Source organism: Salvelinus alpinus, chromosome 29, assembly GCF_045679555.1.
Source record: "Salvelinus alpinus chromosome 29, SLU_Salpinus.1, whole genome shotgun sequence".
NCBI lineage: Eukaryota > Metazoa > Chordata > Actinopteri > Salmoniformes > Salmonidae > Salvelinus > Salvelinus alpinus.
The window spans coordinates 21,561,284-21,582,166 of NC_092114.1; the positions used below are offsets into that span (position 1 = coordinate 21,561,284).

At 40.3% G+C, this 20,883-nt stretch overlaps 1 protein-coding gene across 3 annotated transcripts in view; it reads right to left on the minus strand.

Annotated features, from left to right (window-relative positions):
- vps50 (VPS50 EARP/GARPII complex subunit) overlaps nt 1-20,883 on the minus strand; it is a 240,066-nt gene that overhangs the window by 18,827 nt on the left and 200,356 nt on the right. For all 3 annotated transcript variants that reach the window (XM_071375172.1, XM_071375173.1, XM_071375171.1), the window contains one exon: nt 4,617-4,771. In XM_071375172.1, coding sequence (XP_071231273.1) covers nt 4,617-4,771 — 155 coding nt within the window. The remainder of the gene's footprint in view (nt 1-4,616; nt 4,772-20,883) is intronic.

Below are 20,883 nucleotides of genomic sequence, written 5' to 3' on the forward strand. Positions count from 1 at the left end.
ACTTCAGATGGAGGTGGAATGGCGTGGGACGTAGCTAGAGAGGTAGTTTTGGCCAGGTCATACTGCACCTTCTTTATTGGTAGAAATTAACACCATATCAGGCCTGCAAGCCTAAAACTCAGGAGTTTTTACATTCACTGGGTTTTCATCAACACTGCTATATAATAGCAAACATTGAGCAGAACAGTTTGAGGGAGGAAAACTAGAATCAATAGAAACAAAAACAAAAGCTTATCCAGTCTAAAACCCGGGGCACGTTTTTCTAAATGTGTCAGCGTGATCGATGCCATTATTTTCAGTTTGTTTACATTTTGCTTACATAAACACAATTGAAGAAAATAAGTTCAGCTAACTGGGTTGGAGTTCAGGAGAGCCAGCCAGCCAGCCAGCCAGCCAGCCAGCCAGTCAGTCAGTCAGTCAGTGAACTAGAGTAGCATAGAACCCTGGAGTGTCATACAATAACCACAGATTCATGAAGGGCAACAGAAAATGCTGAACAGGAGATTTGTTTTTAATGACTGACCATGTAGCAAGGCCATGGCAATATAAATAGTTTAGCCATTGAATAGCATTTGCACTTTTTTTGGTGATGCAACACGAACCATTCAAATGTCATTACTGAGGATAGAGACCAGAAATATATTAAACGTGTATGTCCATAATGTGTCTTTTCCAAGATGCGCATTACATAAAGACATTGTGAGGACAATGAGAATGAGGACACATTCTTTAGTAACAAGTGCTTGTTGCAGTAGCAGCTAGCTGACCAATGACAAACAAAAACACATTTAAACTTAAATTGCAAATGTTGGGTCAAGTAGATGACTGGGAAGCAAATAGAATGTCACCAAAGAACAGACAGAGTGCATTACACTCAACCATCCAACATTAACAAGCACAAGTAGTGTCCAAGACGCCACAAGACACACAGCTGGCACCTGCCACCGTTTAATACACCAACAGCCCCACAAACGAGCCTTGGCAAATACATTTGTTTTTCTGGACTCTGAAAATCTTCATTATGCACCAGCCGCCACCGTGAACACAAAGCTTATGTTTACCGTGGGGAGAGATATGCCGCTAAGCCGCGGGGGCCAAACGAAAGAAGCCCTGCCATTTATTGGGTTATGCTTATATAAATAGACAATGGTTAAAGGCATTTTCCCCGGTCCTCATCTCTCGCACCTATAATCTTGATCTTTGCTCAGGGCCCCGGGGCGGCCCTCATTGATTATTCCATTAAAGCAAACGCTAAATGAGGTGTTACAGGTAGAGAAGCCCTTTAGAGGCTCCAACAGCCAGTAATGGCTATATTAAAAATGGTGTATTGTATGCTGAGCATGTCTGGGTGCTGCGACAGATGGGTTAGGTGGTGCCTAGCCCCTTCCACTGCTCCAATAACCCTGCTCTGAGGGGAACAAAAATTCAGTGCAATTATGCACAGGGCTAGATGGCTGTACGTCTTATCCCCTAAGAACTACGGGTGTAGCGGTACACATATTGGTACTGAACGGTTCGGTACAGGAACCTTGGTTCTGTCCGCACGGTGATCCTGAATTAATACATAAAATATATACAGTACCAGTCAACATCTTGGACACAACTACTCATTCAAGGGTTTCTCTTTATTTCTACTATCTTCTACATTGTAGAATAATAGTGAAGACATCAAAACTATGAAATAACACATATGGAATCGTGTAGTAACCAAAAAAGTATTAAACAAATCAAAATATATTTTGTATTTGAGATTCTTCAAAGTAGCCACCCTTTGCCTTGATGACAGCTTTGCACACTCTTGGCATTCTCTCAACCAGCTTCATGAGGTAGTCACCTGGAATGCATTTCAAGAGCGACAGGTATATTTATAGCCACGGATATGCGCCCATTCTTGTCAGTTGAGTAGAAAAGGGGGGTTTAGCACCTTGCAAAAGAGCTCGAAGCACGTTACGAACTTTGCTCTCTTGCACCTATTTCAGCAAACAGGTAGTACCCCTCTATATAAGCAAGCTAAAGCCAAATTTGTCAAGGAATTGCACTTACTACAGACGGATGGACAAACTGAGTGTACAAAACATTAGGAACACCTTACTAATATTGAGTAGCATCCCTCTTTCGTTGACAGAAACAGCCTCAATTCGTCGGGGCATGGACTCTACAAAGTGTGGAAAGCGTTCCACAGGGATGCCGGCCCATGTTGACTCCAATGCTTCCCACAGTTGTGTCAAGTTGGCTGGATGTCCTTTGGGTGGAGGACCATTCTTGATACAATCGGTAAACTGTTGAGCGTGAAAAAAACAGCAGTGTTGCAGTTCTTGACACAAACCGGTGTGCCTGGCACCTACTACCATACATCCTCTGAACGGCACACATACACGATCCAAGTCTCTATTGTCTCAAGGCTTAAAAATCCTTCTTCAACCTGTCTCCTCCCTTTCATCTACACTGATTTGAGTTGATTTAACAGGTGACCGTGACTTTAATAAGAGATCATAGCTTTCACCTGGATTCACCTGGTCAGTCTATGTCATGGAAAGAGCAGGTGTTCATAATGCTTTGTATACTCAGTGTATATGGAATCAGGAATACCAACACTTTGTATTTTCTACTACAGTAGCTAACTGTTGGCATTTCATTTTCCCCCTTTACTGAAGCTGAACTGAACCGTGACTCCAAAACCACAAAATACACCAAGCTGTGGGTTTGGTGAACCGTTACACCCTTACCAAGGACCCTTTCTTACTTCCATTAAATCGGCAATCAGCAGATGCTACATCCATTTTTGGATGAAAAAATGTATGGTATGTGCCCATTGATTTTTAGAAGAATATAACTTATAAATGCCTCATGATCTCAGCTGTTGTTCCCCATCAGAACCCAAAATATCAGCTTGTTTTACTCCAATGTAAACAAAGTAAACATAAAAAAACAAATGTAAAGCCTCAAAACATGTTTAAAACTATAATTTTGATATCATGGATGGTCAGTCCTTGAATACAATTTCTCCAGTCCCATCCGTCAGCTTTCTACCGAAATAGTGGCAGGGAGAATGCTTTTTCATTGTTTCAATTGTTGATTGGCCCTTTAATTAAGCGGTGTCCCATTCTGCTAACTGCTCTCAAAGGTTTAAAAAGATAATGTTTCATCAAAACTTCTTTTTTTTCAGTCTAGTTTTCTATTTGGGCCATCTGGCAGCGGGTGTGGTGGCTGGTGCCTCGGAATCGGTGTCCCTGGCTGGCATATGGGCATTCATAAGCAGTTTCACATAAACCACTCCAAGTCAGGGATCGGCTATTGTTAGACTGTTAACCTCTTGACGCTAGGGGTCAGATTTTTTACATTTTTTAAAATAACATTCCTAAGGTAAACGGACTATTTCTCAGGTCCAGATCGTAGAATATGCATATAATTTACAGATTAGGATAGAAAACACTCCAAAGTTTCCAAAACTGTCAAAATATTGTCTGTGAGTATAACAAAACTGATTCTGCAGGCGAAAACCTGAGAAAATCTAACCCGGAAGTTAGATTTTTTCTAACCCGGAGACCAGGAGAGAGAGACCAGGAGAGAGAGACCAGCAAACAGACACCAGGAAAGAGACACCAGGAAAGAGAGAGGATAACGAGAGAAAAGGGAGAGACAAAGTTTGAGACTGGTACTGAACTGTAAACAACAGCAGAATGCAAACTGGGGAGAGAAATATCCACTAACTCAATTTAGGAATAAAAAGTGATCTAACAGCCCGTTTCCCTGCAGCGCCAGCATCCTGAAGATTAGAGAAAAGGAAGAGAGTTTCGTTCCAAATGGCACCATATTCACTATATAGTGCACTACTTTTGACCAGAGCCCTTGGGGAACAGGGTGCCATTCGGAACGCAGCCAGAGACACGTTGAGCTTCCCGAGACTCCTGCATCATACCACTTAATTCAATGAATACCCCTCGGGGGATGCAGTCGTGAGACAGCCTCTATTGACTCATCAGGAAAACTGCTCGTCTTACCACAGCAGTCGTCTTTAGATCTCATGGCTGCAGAGAGAAGGAGAGGCAAAGGGAGGGCAGGGACACACACAGTTCTGTGGCAGACAGCACACTACCTACTGTTTCACCAACAGAGCTGCACTGAATCACGTACTTTAATTAACTAACAAACATGTTTAACGTTACCAACTTTAAATGTATTAGTAATCACATCCAATAAAAGTGTCTCCAAAGAGCAAAGCGGTCACCCTGACCCTAAAGTATCTCTGGCCACCACCCTCTAGGGACTTCTAAAGGACCATACAGAGGTATAAACAGGGATGTATTCATTATGCCGATTCTGTTGCAAGACGTTTCCCAACAGAAACCATTTACTCTAAAAGGAAAACATTTCGAAACGAAAACTGGAATTTCTATTGGATAAATTCAGGGAGGTCCCTCTGTTTCGTTCTGTTCGCTCCCGTTTGGTTCTTGCACGATAAACGGTTTCCGTTGCAAGACATGATGAATACTCTCAGGAGTATAGTGACTCAGTGTCAGCCACCCGTTACAGGTACACAGAGGTATCAAGTATAAAGAGGGGCCTTCTAAAGGACCATAGAGAGGTATGAATGAGTTACTGGAGGGTTCTCTTACAGTGACTCTGTGGCGACCACCCTCTGGGCCAGGCCGTAGAGGGTCTCGCTGGCTGTCAGGACCACAAGCTGGCTGAGGTGGGGGCTGGGCACCTTCTCCTTCCTGTCCTCCCCCGGACCACCGTGCACGCTGGAGCTGCCTTCCCCCAGAGACTCCTATAACAGGGGGACAGAGACAAAGAGAGAGCGAGAGTCAGACCGACAGAGACAGGGACCAGTTAGCTGTGGAAGGACAGCGATAGAGAGAAGGATAGATGATCTAGCTGACAGACCAGGGAGACACAGTAGCTAGGTTTCCATCCAACTTTGCGAAAGATTTTCATGCAAATATTCTAAAATAAGAATAAAAACCATATGCACATTTCCCCACCGGAGATGTGTTTCCATCAAATAAACTTGTCGCACATAAAAGGCTGTGTGATGAACAAATGCACATAAAAGGCTGTGTGATGACATAATGCACATAAAAGGCTGTGTGATGACATAATGCACATAAAAGGCTGTGTGATGACATAATGCACATAAAAGGCTGTGTGATGACATAATGCACATAAAAGGCTGTGTGATGACATAATGCACATAAAAATTACTTTTGCGGTTAAAACCTTTTCTCAATAGGGGGGAGCCATTTTGACTTTGTAAAAAAACGTTCCCAAAATAAACTGCCTCGTACTCAATTCTTGCTCGTACAATATGCATATTATTATTACTATTGGATAGAAAACACTCTCTAGTTTCTAAAACCGTTTGAATTATATCTGTGAGTAAAACAGAACTCATTTTGCAGCAAACTTCCTGTCAGGAAGTGAGAAATCTGAAATCGGGCACTCTGTTCCAGGGTCAGTTTATTAATTTGCATGTAATCTATGGGTCGACATGCACTGCATACGCCTTCCCCTAGATGTCAGTAAGCAGTGAGAATTGGAATGGGGTGTCTAGGTAGATCTGAGGCCGTACAAAAGCTCTTGGAACCGGGTGTGCAGTCTTTTCAACGTTCGTCATGACGCAAGACAGACCTCAGGATTGCATTCTGAAAAGCTCTCGTTATAGGAGTCTGATTTTATTCGATATAGGTGTTAAAAACATCATAATGTAGTTATTTTAAACCGAGTTATATCAGTTTATATCAGTATATTGCGATTTTCGGTATTTTATTTGTGCTGCGTTATAGTGAGTTGGACACGTCTTCGCCACATGGCTAATGTTTGCTGCTAATTCCAAAGTTGAAGACGACAATCTACAACCGAGCAACGATTATTCTGGACAAAGAACAACTTGCACAAGATTCTGATGGAAGCTCATCAAATAGTAAGAACTATTTATGATGTTAATTCGTTGTTCTGTTGAAAAATGTTAAACTATTATTCCGCCATTAATTTCGGTGCGGTCTCGCTTTAACGCACGCTGTATGTCGTAGTAACGTTAATTTAAAAAATCTAACACAGCGGTTGCATTAAGAACTAATGTATCTTTCATTTGCTGTCCAACCTGTATTTTTTTGTCAAGTTTATGATTAGTTATTGATTAGATTAGGTGCCTCTCCCAAGATTTCTCCCGACATTTTGTTTGCATTTTGGCTACTATTCATATTGTATAACCACGATTTGTGCCGCTAAATATGCACATTTTCGAACAAACCATATATGTATTGTGTAATTTGATGTTATAGGACTGTCATCTGAAGAAGTTTGAGAAGGTTAGTGAATAATTTTATATCTTTTGCTGGTTTATTCGTTATCGCTACTGTTGGCTTGAATCAATGCTGTTGTGTTGTTGGCTATTGTAGTAAGCTAATATAATGCTATATTGTGTTTTCGCTGTAAAACACTTAAAAAATCTGAAATATTGGCTGGATTCACAAGATCTTTGTCTTTCATTTGCTGTACACTGTGTATTTTTCATAAATGTTTTATGATGAGTATTTAGGTAATTCACATTGCTCTCTGTAGTTATTCTAGTTGCTTTGGTGAGAGTTGTGATGGTGGCTGCAATGTAAAACTATGATTTATACCTGAAATATGCAAATTTTTCGAACAAAACATATGCTATACAATAAATATGTTATCAGACTGTCATCTGATGAAGTTGTTTCTTGGTTAGTGACTATTTATATCTTTATTTGGTCGAATTTGTGATAGCTACCTATGCAGTAAAAAATGGTGGAGAAAAAAAAGTTGTGTCTTTTGCTATCGTGGTTAGCTAATAGAAATACATATTGTGTCTTCCCTGTAAAACATTTAAAAAATCAGAAATGATGGCTGGATTCACAAGATGTGTATCTTTCATCTGGTGTCTTGGACTTGTGATTTCATGATATTTAGATGCTAGTATTTACTTGTGGCGCTATGCTAGGCTATGCTAGTCAGCTTTTTTACTGATGAGGGTGCTCCCGGATGAGTACCAAGTAAAAGTTAAATTCCCATGTACCGAATAAAAATGAGTTTCCATTGCATTTTCAACTCTACTGACGGTTTTGTCACAAAAAATGTTGTGTTATATAGAGAATGTGCCCACTCTGGTCTTGGTATATGTGCTCTAGCCAACCGCTCGCAGATACAGTGTGGGTAGGCTACCTACATTATGAGATTATTATGGACAAAAGAGCTAAATTCATTTTATTTGTCAAACAGCAGCCAAGCTTCAATCATCATGTCACCAGAATAAGACCCTCGATGTTACTGGAAAGGAGCATCAATCACCTTGCACTTTCACCTCCCTGTGAAGTTCATCATAACTTACTTCATCTGCAGCCTAATAAACATGCATGCTTACCCGAGTCTAGCGTATTTTGTATGTACATTGCATTCAGAAAGTACTCCTCGATTTTTACGTTAGTCTTATTCTAAAATGGATTAAATAATATCAATCTACACACACTACCCCATAATGACAGAGCGAAAACAGGGTTTTTAGACATTTTTTCAAATGTATTAAAAATAAACAGAAATACCTTAATTACATTTTAAGTATTCAGACCCTTTTATATGAGACTCGAAATTGAGCTCAGGTGCATCCTGTGTCCATTGATCATCCTTGAGATGTTTCTACAACTTGGAGTCCACCTGTGGTAAATTCAATTGATTGGACATGATTAGGAAAAGCACACACACACCTGTCTATATAAGGTCCCACAGTTGACAGTGCATGTCAGAGCAAAAACCAAGCCATGAGGTTGATGGAATCGTCCGTAGAGCTCCGAGACAGGATTGTGTCGAGACACAGATCTAGGGAAGGGTACCAAAATATTTCTGCAGCATTGAAGGTCCCCAAGAACACAGTGGCCTCCATCATTCTTAAATGGAAGAAGTTTGGAACCACCGAGACTCTTCCTAGAACTGGCCACCTGAACAAACTGAGCAATTGGGGGAAAAGGGCCTTGGTCAGAGAGGTGACCAAGAACCCGATGGTCACTGACAGAGCTCCAGAGTTCCTCTGTGGAGATGGGAGAACCTTCCAGGAAGACAACCATCTCTGCAGCACTTCACCAATCAGGCCTTTGTGGTACAGACGGAAGCCACTCCTCAGTAAAAGGCACATGACAGCCACCTAAAGACTCTCAGACCATGAGAAACAAGATTCTCTAGACTGATGAAACCAATATTTAACTCTTTGGCATTAATGCCAAGCATCACGTCTGGAGGAAACCTGGCACCATCACTACAGTGAAGCATGGTGGAGGCAGCATCATGCTGTGGGGATGTTTTTCAGCAGCAGGGACTGGGAGACTAGTCAGGATCGAGAGAAAGATGAACGGAGCAAATTACAGAGAGATTCTTGATGAAAACCTGCTCCAGAACGCTTAGGACCTCAGACTCGGGCGAAGGTTTACCTTCTAACAGGACAACGACCCTAAGCATACAGCCAAGCCAACGCAGGAGTGGCTTCGGGTGCTTTAACAAAGTACTAAGTAAAGGGTCTGAATACTAATGTAAATGTGAAATCAGTTTTTTTTCTTTAGCTTAGTATATACAGTGGGGAGAACAAGTATTTGATACACTGCCGCTTTTGCAGGTTTTCCTACTTACAAAGCATGTAGAGGTCTGTAATTTTTATCATAGGTACACTTCAACTGTGAGAGACGGAATCTAAAACAAAAATCCAGAAAATCACATTGTATGATTTTTAAGTAATTAATTAGCATTTTATTGCATGACATAAGTATTTGATACATCAGAAAAGCAGAACTTAATATTTAGTACAGAAACTTTTGTTTGCAATTACAGAGATCATACATTTCCTGTAGTTCTTGACCAGGTTTGCACGCACTGCAGCAGGGATTTTGGCCCACTCCTCCATACAGACCCTTCACGTTTCGGGGCTGTCGCTGGGCAATACGGACTTTCAGCTCCCTCCAAAATTTTTCTATTGGGTTCAGGTCTGGAGACTGGCTAGGCCACTCCAGGACCTTGAGATGCTTCTTACGGAGCCACTCCTTAGTTACCATGGTTGTGTGTTTCAGGTCGTTGTCATGCTGGAAGACCCAGCCACGACCCATCTTCAATGCTCTTACTGAGGGAAGGAGGTTGTTGGCCAAGATCTCGCGATACATGGCCCCATCCATCCTCCCCTCAATACGGTGCAGTCGTCCTGTCCCCTTTGCAGAAAAGCATCCCCAAAGAATGATGTTTCCACCTCCGTGCTTCACGGTTGGGATGGTGTTCTTGGGGTTGTACTCATCCTTCTTCTTCCTCCAAACACGGCGAGTGGAGTTTAGACCAAAAAGCTCTATTTTTGTCTCATCAGACCACATGACCTTCTCCCATTCCTCCTCTGGATCATCCAGATGGTCATTGGCAAACTTCAGACGGGCCTGGACATGCGCTGGCTTGAGCAGGGGGACCTTATGTGCGCTGCAGGATTTTAATCCATGACGGCGTAGTGTGTTACTAATGGTTTTCTTTGAGACTGTGGTCCCAGCTCTCTTCAGGTCATTGACCAGGTCCTGCCATGTAGTTCTGGGCTGATCCCTCACCTTCCTCATGATCATTGATGCCCCACGAGGTGAGATCTTGCATGGAGCCCCAGACCGAGGGTGATTGACCGTCATCTTGAACTTCTTCCATTTTCTAATAATTGCGCCAACAGTTGTTGCCTTCTCACCAAGCTGCTTGCCTATTGTCCTGTAGCACATCCCAGCCTTGTGCAGGTCTACAATTTTATCCCTGATGTCCTTACACAGCTCTCTGGTCTTGGCCATTGTGGAGAGGTTGGAGTCTGTTTGATTGAGTGTGTGGACAGGTGTCTTTTATACAGGTAACGAGTTCAAACAGGTGCAGTTAATACAGGTAATGAGTGGAGAACAGGAGGGCGTCTTAAAGAAAAACTAACAGGTCTGTGAGAGCCGGAATTCTTACTGGTTGGTAGGTGATCAAATACTTATGTCATGCAATAAAATGCTAATTAATTACTTAAAAATCATACAATGTGATATTCAGGATTTTTGTTTTAGATTCCGTCTCTCACAGTTAAAGTGTACCTATGATAAAAATTACAGACCTCTACATGCTTTGTAAGTAGGAAAACCTGCAAAATCGGCAGTGTATCAAATACTTGTTCTCCCCACTGTAGGTTAGATCCTCTGACAGCTCAGTATATGGAATAGGTCCTCTGAGCAAACATAAAAAAAACAGTTTTTGCTTTGTCATTATGGCGTATTGTGTGTTGATTGATGAGGGAAAGAAAAAATGTAATCAATTTTAGAATAAGGCTGTAACGTAACAAAATGTGGAAAAAGTCTGAATACTTTCTGAATGCACTGTACTTGCATTAAAAGGTTGGATGGAAACCTGGGTAGAGAGAGGAATTATTTAGATACACTGTGGATTACATGCTAATAGCACACCGCTGACATTAGCCAAGTGTCCAACTTAAAGCTAGAGTAGCGAGCTATGACTGAAGGCTCTAACAGCCAGGTAGGAGAGTTGGCTGTACCACACAGAGCTCAAACACTGAGCTACAGCAGTGAAATACAACTATTTATATCTGGATTCCAAATGGCACCCTATTATCCTATTTAGTGCACTACTTTTGCCCAGGGCTCTGAGTCTCTGACCGACGCCAAGGATATACTGTTTCTCCGAGACCAGGCCCAAATCCCTCTCATTCGCGTGAAGACGGAGGTACAGCGGGCGGAGATCGGGTGCCTTCGTCGGCGAGTGGGTAACCCGCCTCCACCATCCGTTCTATTGGCCAACGTGCAATCACTGGAGAATAAAATGGACGAGCTCCGTTCGAGACTATCCTACCAACGGGACATTAAAAACGGCAATATCTTATGTTTCACCGAGTCATGGCTGGACGACGACACGGATAATATACAGTTTGCTGGGTTTTCCGTGCATCGGCAGGACAGAACAGCTACGTCCGGCAAGACAAGGGGTGGTGTAGTGTGTGTCTATTTGTCAACAACAGCTTGTGCGCAATGTCTAATATTAACGAAGTCTCGAGGTATTGCTCATGATACCTCATGATAAGCTGTAGACTACACTATCTACCAAGAGAGTTTATCTGTATTTTTCGTGGCAGTCTATTTACCACAAACCGATGCTGGCACTAAGACTGCACTCAATGAGCTGAGTAAGGCCATAAGCAAACAAGAAAATGCACATCATGAAGCGGTGCTCCTAGTGGCCGGGGACTTTAATGCAGGCAAAATAAGTTTTACCACCAGCATGTCATGTGCAACCAGAGAAAAATAAATAAATAAACTCTAGACCACCTTTACTCCACACAGAGAGACGGATACAAAGCTCTCCCTCCATTTGGAAAACCTGACCATAACTCTATCCTCCCGATTCCTGCTTACAAGCAAAAACTAAAGCAGGAAGTACTTGTGACTCGCTCAATACGGAAGTAACGAGGAAAGTACGCTACAGTTTTGTTAGCACAGACTAGAATATGTTCCGGGATTCATCCAATAGCATTGAGGAGTACACCACCTCAGTCACAGGCTTCATAAATAAGTGCATCGACGGCATTGTCCCCACAGTGACCGAACGTACATATCCCAACCAGAAACCATGGATTACAGGCACCATCCTCCCGAGCTAAAGGCTAGAGCTGCCACTTTCAAGGAGCAGGACACTAATCCGGACGCTTATAAGAAATCAAGCTTTCCCCTCAGTAGAACCATAAAACAGGCAAAGCGTCAATACAGGGCAAAAATGTAATCCTATTACACCGACTCTGACATTCGTCGGATGTGGCAGGGCTTGCAAACTATTACGGACTACAAAGTGAAAACCAGCCGCGAGCTGCCCTGTGACGTGAGCCTACCAGATGGGCTAAATGCCGTTTATGCTCGCTTCGAGGCAAGCAACACTGAGGCATGCACGAGAGCACCAGCTGTTCTATACAACTGTGTGATCACGCTCTCCGTAGTCGATGGGAGGAAGACCTTTCAACAGGTCAACATTCACAAGGCTGCGGGGCCAGACGGATTACTAGGACGTGTACTCAGAGCATGCGTGGACCAACTGGCTAGTTTCTTCAATGACAATTTCAACTTCTCCCTGATCAAGTCTGTTATACCTACATGTTTCAAGCAGACCACCATAGTCCCTGTGCCCAAGAAAGCGAAGGTAACCTGCCTAAATGACTACCGCCCCGTAACACTCACGTTGGTAGCCATGAAGTGCTGGTCATGGCTCACATCAACACCATCATCCCGGAAACCCTAGACCCACTCCAATTCGCATATCACCCCAACAGATCCACAGATGATGCAATCTCAAATCGCACTCCACACTGCCCTTTCCCACCTGGACAAAAGGAACACCTATGTGAAAATGCTGTTCATTGACTACAGCTCAGCGTTCAACACCATAGTGCCCACAAAGCTCATCACTAAGCTAAGGACCCTCGGACTAAACACCTCCCTCTGCAACTGGATCCTGGAATTCCTGACGTGCAGCCCTGAAAGGCATTTTATAATATCTGTACATTGCAATTCTACCAGTAATTACAAAAGTACAATGATTCATGTTATGCTTTAGCTTGAGATTAAGAATCGTGGTAGACACTTGTAAGTGCATGAAGAGGTCAACTGTACAAAAGTCAGATGTCTGTGTGTTGAAACTATACTTTCAGTTCCTGTTGATACGATGTTCCAGTCTTACTTCTGCTAGCACATGATCGCAATAGGAGGAAGAAGGATTGGGAAACTAACTGAAAATAACAATAAGCTGAACTCCGCCTAGCAGATACATCTTTGTATTAGCAACTATTAATTATGAGTTTATATGGTATTAAAGTTAAGAAACATCACCCTGGGCGGGGTGATCCTCAGTAGGGGATAAAAAGGGAAAACGCCATCTTTTCTACTGAGTGTGTTACTTGCAAATTACTGTAAGTGTATACTCCGGGTTGCAATCCGGCTTGCGATCCTTATTAAACAAACTAACCTCTGATCAAAGAAGTTTCCTGTGGTCTCTTGTATAAACATAGGGCAGATTTCCCTTACAGCCCCAGGGTGGTAAGAGTAGGTAACAACACATCCGTCATGCTGATCCTCAACACGGTCTCCGACTGTACTCCCTGTTCATCCACGAATGCGTGGCCAAGCATGACTCCAACTCCAAGTTTGCTGATGACACAACAGTGGTAGGCGTGATCACCGACAACGATGAGACAGCTTATAGGGAGGTCAGAGACCTGACAGTGTGGTGCCACGACAACAACATCTCCCTCAACGTGAGCAAGACAAAGGAGATGATCGTGGACTACAGGAAAAGGAGGGCCGAACAGGCCCCCATTAACATTGACGGGGCTGTAGTGGAGCGGGTCGAGAACTTCAATTTCCTTGGTGTCCACATCAACACACTGTCATGGTCCAAACACACAACGAAAGTCGTGAGGAGGGCACAACATTGCCTTTCTTCTCTGAAGACTGAAAAGATTTGGTATGGGTCCCCAGATCCTCAAAAAGTTCTACAGCTGCACCATCGAAAGCATCCTGACCGGTTGCATCACCGCCTGGTATGGCAACTGCTCGGCATCCGGCCGTAAGGCACTACAGAGGGTAGTGAGTACAACCCAGTACATCACTGGGGCCAAGCTTCCTGCCATCCAGGACCTATATACTAGGCGGTATCAGAGGAAGGCCCAAATAATTGTCAAAGACTCCAGTCACCCAAGTCATAGACTGCTCTCTGTACTATCGCATGGCAAGTGGTACCAGAGCGCCAAGTCTAGGTCCAAAAGGCTCCTTAACAGCTTCTACCCCCAAGCTATAAAACTGCTGAACAATTAATCAAATGGCCACCCGGACTATTTACATTGCCACACTTCTGCTACTCACTGTTTATTATCTATGCATAGTCACTTTACCCCTACATACATGTACAAATGACCTCGACTAACCTGTACCCCTACACATTGACTCGGTACCGGTACCCCCTGTATATAGCATGTTATTGTTATTATATTATGTTACTTCGATTTTTTGCTTTAGTTTATTGAGTAAATATTTTCTTAATTCCATTTCTTGAACTGCATTGTTGGTTAAGGGCTTGTAAGTAAGCATTTCACGGCGCATGTGACAAATAAAATGTGATTATATACTAGAGTTCTTTCTGACCTCATGGTCATATTGCATTAATAAACAGATAAAGGTCAAGAAGTCAAGAAACATCTCATCTTTCTCCTTTTGTTCCACTGGGACAGAAGCTCCCACTCAATCTGATGTGATATTATGTAGTCTTATGGAAATCACTCGGCCTATTTTTAACAGCAGAAAGAAAGTAAGCTCCCACTCAATCTCTGATGTGATATTATGTAGTCTTATGGAAATCACTCGGCCTATTTTTAACAGCAGAAAGAAAGTAAGCTCCCACTCAATCTCTGATGTGATATTATGTAGTCTTATGGAAATCACTCGGCCTATTTTTAACAGCAGAAAGAAAGTAAGCTCCCACTCAATCTCTGATGTGATATTATGTAGTCTTATGGAAATCACTCGGCCTATTTTTAACTGTAGAAAGAAAGTAAGCTCCCACTCAATCTCTGATGTGATATTATGTAGTCTTATGGAAATCACTCGGCCTATTTTTAACTGTAGAAAGAAAGTAAGCTCCCACTCAATCTCTGATGTGATATTATGTAGTCTTATGGAAATCACTCGGCCTATTTTTAACTGTAGAAAGAAAGTAAGCTCTCACTCAATCTCTGATGTGATATTATGTAGTCTTATGGAAATCACTCGGCCTATTTTTAACAGCAGAAAGAAAGTAAGCTCCCACTCAATCTCTGATGTGATATTATGTAGTCTTATGGAAATCACTCGGCCTATTTTTAACTGTAGAAAGAAAGTAAGCTCCCACTCAATCTCTGATGTGATATTATGTAGTCTTATGGAAATCACTCGGCCTATTTTTAACTGTAGAAAGAAAGTAAGCTCCCACTCAATCTCTGATGTGATATTATGTAGTCTTATGGAAATCACTCGGCCTATTTTTAACTGTAGAAAGAAAGTAAGCTCTCACTCAATCTCTGATGTGATATTATGTAGTCTTATGGAAATCACTCGGCCTATTTTTAACTGTAGAAAGAAAGTAAGCTCCCACTCAATCTCTGATGTGATATTATGTAGTCTTATGGAAATCACTCGGCCTATTTTTAACTGTAGAAAGAAAGTAAGCTCCCACTCAATCTCTGATGTGATATTATGTAGTCTTATGGAAATCACTCGGCCTATTTTTAACTGTAGAAAGAAAGTAAGCTCCCACTCAATCTCTGATGTGATATTATGTAGTCTTATGGAAATCACTCGGCCTATTTTTAACTGTAGAAAGAAAGTAAGCTCTCACTCAATCTCTGATGTGATATTATGTAGTCTTATGGAAATCACTCGGCCTATTTTTAACTGTAGAAAGAAAGTAAGCTCCCACTCAATCTCTGATGTGATATTATGTAGTCTTATGGAAATCACTCGGCCTATTTTTAACTGTAGAAAGAAAGTAAGCTCCCACTCAATCTCTGATGTGATATTATGTAGTCTTATGGAAATCACTCGGCCTATTTTTAACTGTAGAAAGAAAGTAAGCTCCCACTCAATCTCTGATGTGATATTATGTAGTCTTATGGAAATCACTCGGCCTATTTTTAACTGTAGAAAGAAAGTAAGCTCTCACTCAATCTCTGATGTGATATTATGTAGTCTTATGGAAATCACTCGGCCTATTTTTAACAGTAGAAAGAAAGTAAGCTCTCACTCAATCTCTGATGTGATATTATGTAGTCTTATGGAAATCACTCGGCCTATTTTTAACTGTAGAAAGAAAGTAAGCTCCCACTCAATCTCTGATGTGATATTATGTAGTCTTATGGAAATCACTCGGCCTATTTTTAACTGTAGAAAGAAAGTAAGCTCTCACTCAATCTCTGATGTGATATTATGTAGTCTTATGGAAATCACTCGGCCTATTTTTAACAGTAGAAAGAAAGTAAGCTCTCACTCAATCTCTGATGTGATATTATGTAGTCTTATGGAAATCACTCGGCCTATTTTTAACTGTAGAAAGAAAGTAAGCTCCCACTCAATCTCTGATGTGATATTATGTAGTCTTATGGAAATCACTCGGCCTATTTTTAACTGTAGAAAGAAAGTAAGCTCTCACTCAATCTCTGATGTGATATTATGTAGTCTTATGGAAATCACTCGGCCTATTTTTAACTGTAGAAAGAAAGTAAGCTCCCACTCAATCTCTGATGTGATATTATGTAGTCTTATGGAAATCACTCGGCCTATTTTTAACTGTAGAAAGAAAGTAAGCTCCCACTCAATCTCTGATGTGATATTATGTAGTCTTATGGAAATCACTCGGCCTATTTTTAACTGTAGAAAGAAAGTAAGCTCTCACTCAATCTCTGATGTGATATTATGTAGTCTTATGGAAATCACTCGGCCTATTTTTAACTGTAGAAAGAAAGTAAGCTCTCACTCAATCTCTGATGTGATATTATGTAGTCTTATGGAAATCACTCGGCCTATTTTTAACTGTAGAAAGAAAGTAAGCTCTCACTCAATCTCTGATGTGATATTATGTAGTCTTATGGAAATCACTCGGCCTATTTTTAACTGTAGAAAGAAAGTAAGCTCTCACTCAATCTCTGATGTGATATTATGTAGTCTTATGGAAATCACTCGGCCTATTTTTAACTGTAGAAAGAAAGTAAGCTCCCACTCAATCTCTGATGTGATATTATGTAGTCTTATGGAAATCACTCGGCCTATTTTTAACTGTAGAAAGAAAGTAAGCTCTCACTCAATCTCTGATGTGATATTATGTAGTCTTATGGAAATCACTCGGCCTATTTTTAACTGTAGAAAGAAAGTAAGCTCTCACTCAATCTCTGATGTGATATTATGTAGTCTTATGGAAATCACTCGGCCTATTTTTAACTGTAGAAAGAAAGTAAGCTCTCACTCAATCTCTGATGTGATATTATGTAGTCTTATGGAAATCACTCGGCCTATTTTTAACTGTAGAAAGAAAGTAAGCTCTCACTCAATCTCTGATGTGATATTATGTAGTCTTATGGAAATCACTCGGCCTATTTTTAACTGTAGAAAGAAAGTAAGCTCTCACTCAATCTCTGATGTGATATTATGTAGTCTTATGGAAATCACTCGGCCTATTTTTAACTGTAGAAAGAAAGTAAGCTCTCACTCAATCTCTGATGTGATATTATGTAGTCTTATGGAAATCACTCGGCCTATTTTTAACTGTAGAAAGAAAGTAAGCTCTCACTCAATCTCTGATGTGATATTATGTAGTCTTATGGAAATCACTCGGCCTATTTTTAACTGTAGAAAGAAAGTAAGCTCTCACTCAATCTCTGATGTGATATTATGTAGTCTTATGGAAATCACTCGGCCTATTTTTAACTGTAGAAAGAAAGTAAGCTCTCACTCAATCTCTGATGTGATATTATGTAGTCTTATGGAAATCACTCGGCCTATTTTTAACTGTAGAAAGAAAGTAAGCTCTCACTCAATCTCTGATGTGATATTATGTAGTCTTATGGAAATCACTCGGCCTATTTTTAACTGTAGAAAGAAAGTAAGCTCTCACTCAATCTCTGATGTGATATTATGTAGTCTTATGGAAATCACTCGGCCTATTTTTAACTGTAGAAAGAAAGTAAGCTCTCACTCAATCTCTGATGTGATATTATGTAGTCTTATGGAAATCACTCGGCCTATTTTTAACTGTAGAAAGAAAGTAAGCTCTCACTCAATCTCTGATGTGATATTATGTAGTCTTATGGAAATCACTCGGCCTATTTTTAACTGTAGAAAGAAAGTAAGCTCTCACTCAATCTCTGATGTGATATTATGTAGTCTTATGGAAATCACTCGGCCTATTTTTAACTGTAGAAAGAAAGTAAGCTCTCACTCAATCTCTGATGTGATATTATGTAGTCTTATGGAAATCACTCGGCCTATTTTTAACTGTAGAAAGAAAGTAAGCTCTCACTCAATCTCTGATGTGATATTATGTAGTCTTATGGAAATCACTCGGCCTATTTTTAACTGTAGAAAGAAAGTAAGCTCTCACTCAATCTCTGATGTGATATTATGTAGTCTTATGGAAATCACTCGGCCTATTTTTAACTGTAGAAAGAAAGTAAGCTCTCACTCAATCTCTGATGTGATATTATGTAGTCTTATGGAAATCACTCGGCCTATTTTTAACTGTAGAAAGAAAGTAAGCTCTCACTCAATCTCTGATGTGATATTATGTAGTCTTATGGAAATCACTCGGCCTATTTTTAACTGTAGAAAGAAAGTAAGCTCTCACTCAATCTCTGATGTGATATTATGTAGTCTTATGGAAATCACTCGGCCTATTTTTAACTGTAGAAAGAAAGTAAGCTCTCACTCAATCTCTGATGTGATATTATGTAGTCTTATGGAAATCACTCGGCCTATTTTTAACTGTAGAAAGAAAGTAAGCTCTCACTCAATCTCTGATGTGATATTATGTAGTCTTATGGAAATCACTCGGCCTATTTTTAACTGTAGAAAGAAAGTAAGCTCTCACTCAATCTCTGATGTGATATTATGTAGTCTTATGGAAATCACTCGGCCTATTTTTAACTGTAGAAAGAAAGTAAGCTCTCACTCAATCTCTGATGTGATATTATGTAGTCTTATGGAAATCACTCGGCCTATTTTTAACTGTAGAAAGAAAGTAAGCTCTCACTCAATCTCTGATGTGATATTATGTAGTCTTATGGAAATCACTCGGCCTATTTTTAACTGTAGAAAGAAAGTAAGCTCTCACTCAATCTCTGATGTGATATTATGTAGTCTTATGGAAATCACTCGGCCTATTTTTAACTGTAGAAAGAAAGTAAGCTCTCACTCAATCTCTGATGTGATATTATGTAGTCTTATGGAAATCACTCGGCCTATTTTTAACTGTAGAAAGAAAGTAAGCTCTCACTCAATCTCTGATGTGATATTATGTAGTCTTATGGAAATCACTCGGCCTATTTTTAACTGTAGAAAGAAAGTAAGCTCTCACTCAATCTCTGATGTGATATTATGTAGTCTTATGGAAATCACTCGGCCTATTTTTAACTGTAGAAAGAAAGTAAGCTCTCACTCAATCTCTGATGTGATATTATGTAGTCTTATGGAAATCACTCGGCCTATTTTTAACTGTAGAAAGAAAGTAAGCTCTCACTCAATCTCTGATGTGATATTATGTAGTCTTATGGAAATCACTCGGCCTATTTTTAACTGTAGAAAGAAAGTAAGCTCTCACTCAATCTCTGATGTGATATTATGTAGTCTTATGGAAATCACTCGGCCTATTTTTAACTGTAGAAAGAAAGTAAGCTCTCACTCAATCTCTGATGTGATATTATGTAGTCTTATGGAAATCACTCGGCCTATTTTTAACTGTAGAAAGAAAGTAAGCTCTCACTCAATCTCTGATGTGATATTATGTAGTCTTATGGAAATCACTCGGCCTATTTTTAACTGTAGAAAGAAAGTAAGCTCTCACTCAATCTCTGATGTGATATTATGTAGTCTTATGGAAATCACTCGGCCTATTTTTAACTGTAGAAAGAAAGTAAGCTCTCACTCAATCTCTGATGTGATATTATGTAGTCTTATGGAAATCACTCGGCCTATTTTTAACTGTAGAAAGAAAGTAAGCTCTCACTCAATCTCTGATGTGATATTATGTAGTCTTATGGAAATCACTCGGCCTATTTTTAACTGTAGAAAGAAAGTAAGCTCTCACTCAATCTCTGATGTGATATTATGTAGTCTTATGGAAATCACTCGGCCTATTTTTAACTGTAGAAAGAAAGTAAGCTCTCACTCAATCTCTGATGTGATATTATGTAGTCTTATGGAAATCACTCGGCCTATTTTTAACTGTAGAAAGAAAGTAAGCTCTCACTCAATCTCTGATGTGATATTATGTAGTCTTATGGAAATCACTCGGCCTATTTTTAACTGTAGAAAGAAAGTAAGCTCTCACTCAATCTCTGATGTGATATTATGTAGTCTTATGGAAATCACTCGGCCTATTTTTAACTGTAGAAAGAAAGTAAGCTCTCACTCAATCTCTGATGTGATATTATGTAGTCTTATGGAAATCACTCGGCCTATTTTTAACTGTAGAAAGAAAGTAAGCTCTCACTCAATCTCTGATGTGATATTATGTAGTCTTATGGAAATCACTCGGCCTATTTTTAACTGTAGAAAGAAAGTAAGCTCTCACTCAATCTCTGATGTGATATTATGTAGTCTTATGGAAATCACTCGGCCTATTTTTAACTGTAGAAAGAAAGTAAGCTCTCACTCAATCTCTGATGTGATATTATGTAGTCTTATGGAAATCACTCGGCCTATTTTTAACTGTAGAAAGAAAGTAAGCTCTCACTCAATCTCTGATGTGATATTATGTAGTCTTATGGAAATCACTCGGCCTATTTTTAACTGTAGAAAGAAAGTAAGCTCTCACTCAATCTCTGATGTGATATTATGTAGTCTTATGGAAATCACTCGGCCTATTTTTAACTGTAGAAAGAAAGTAAGCTCTCACTCAATCTCTGATGTGATATTATGTAGTCTTATGGAAATCACTCGGCCTATTTTTAACTGTAGAAAGAAAGTAAGCTCTCACTCAATCTCTGATGTGATATTATGTAGTCTTATGGAAATCACTCGGCCTATTTTTAACTGTAGAAAGAAAGTAAGCTCTCACTCAATCTCTGATGTGATATTATGTAGTCTTATGGAA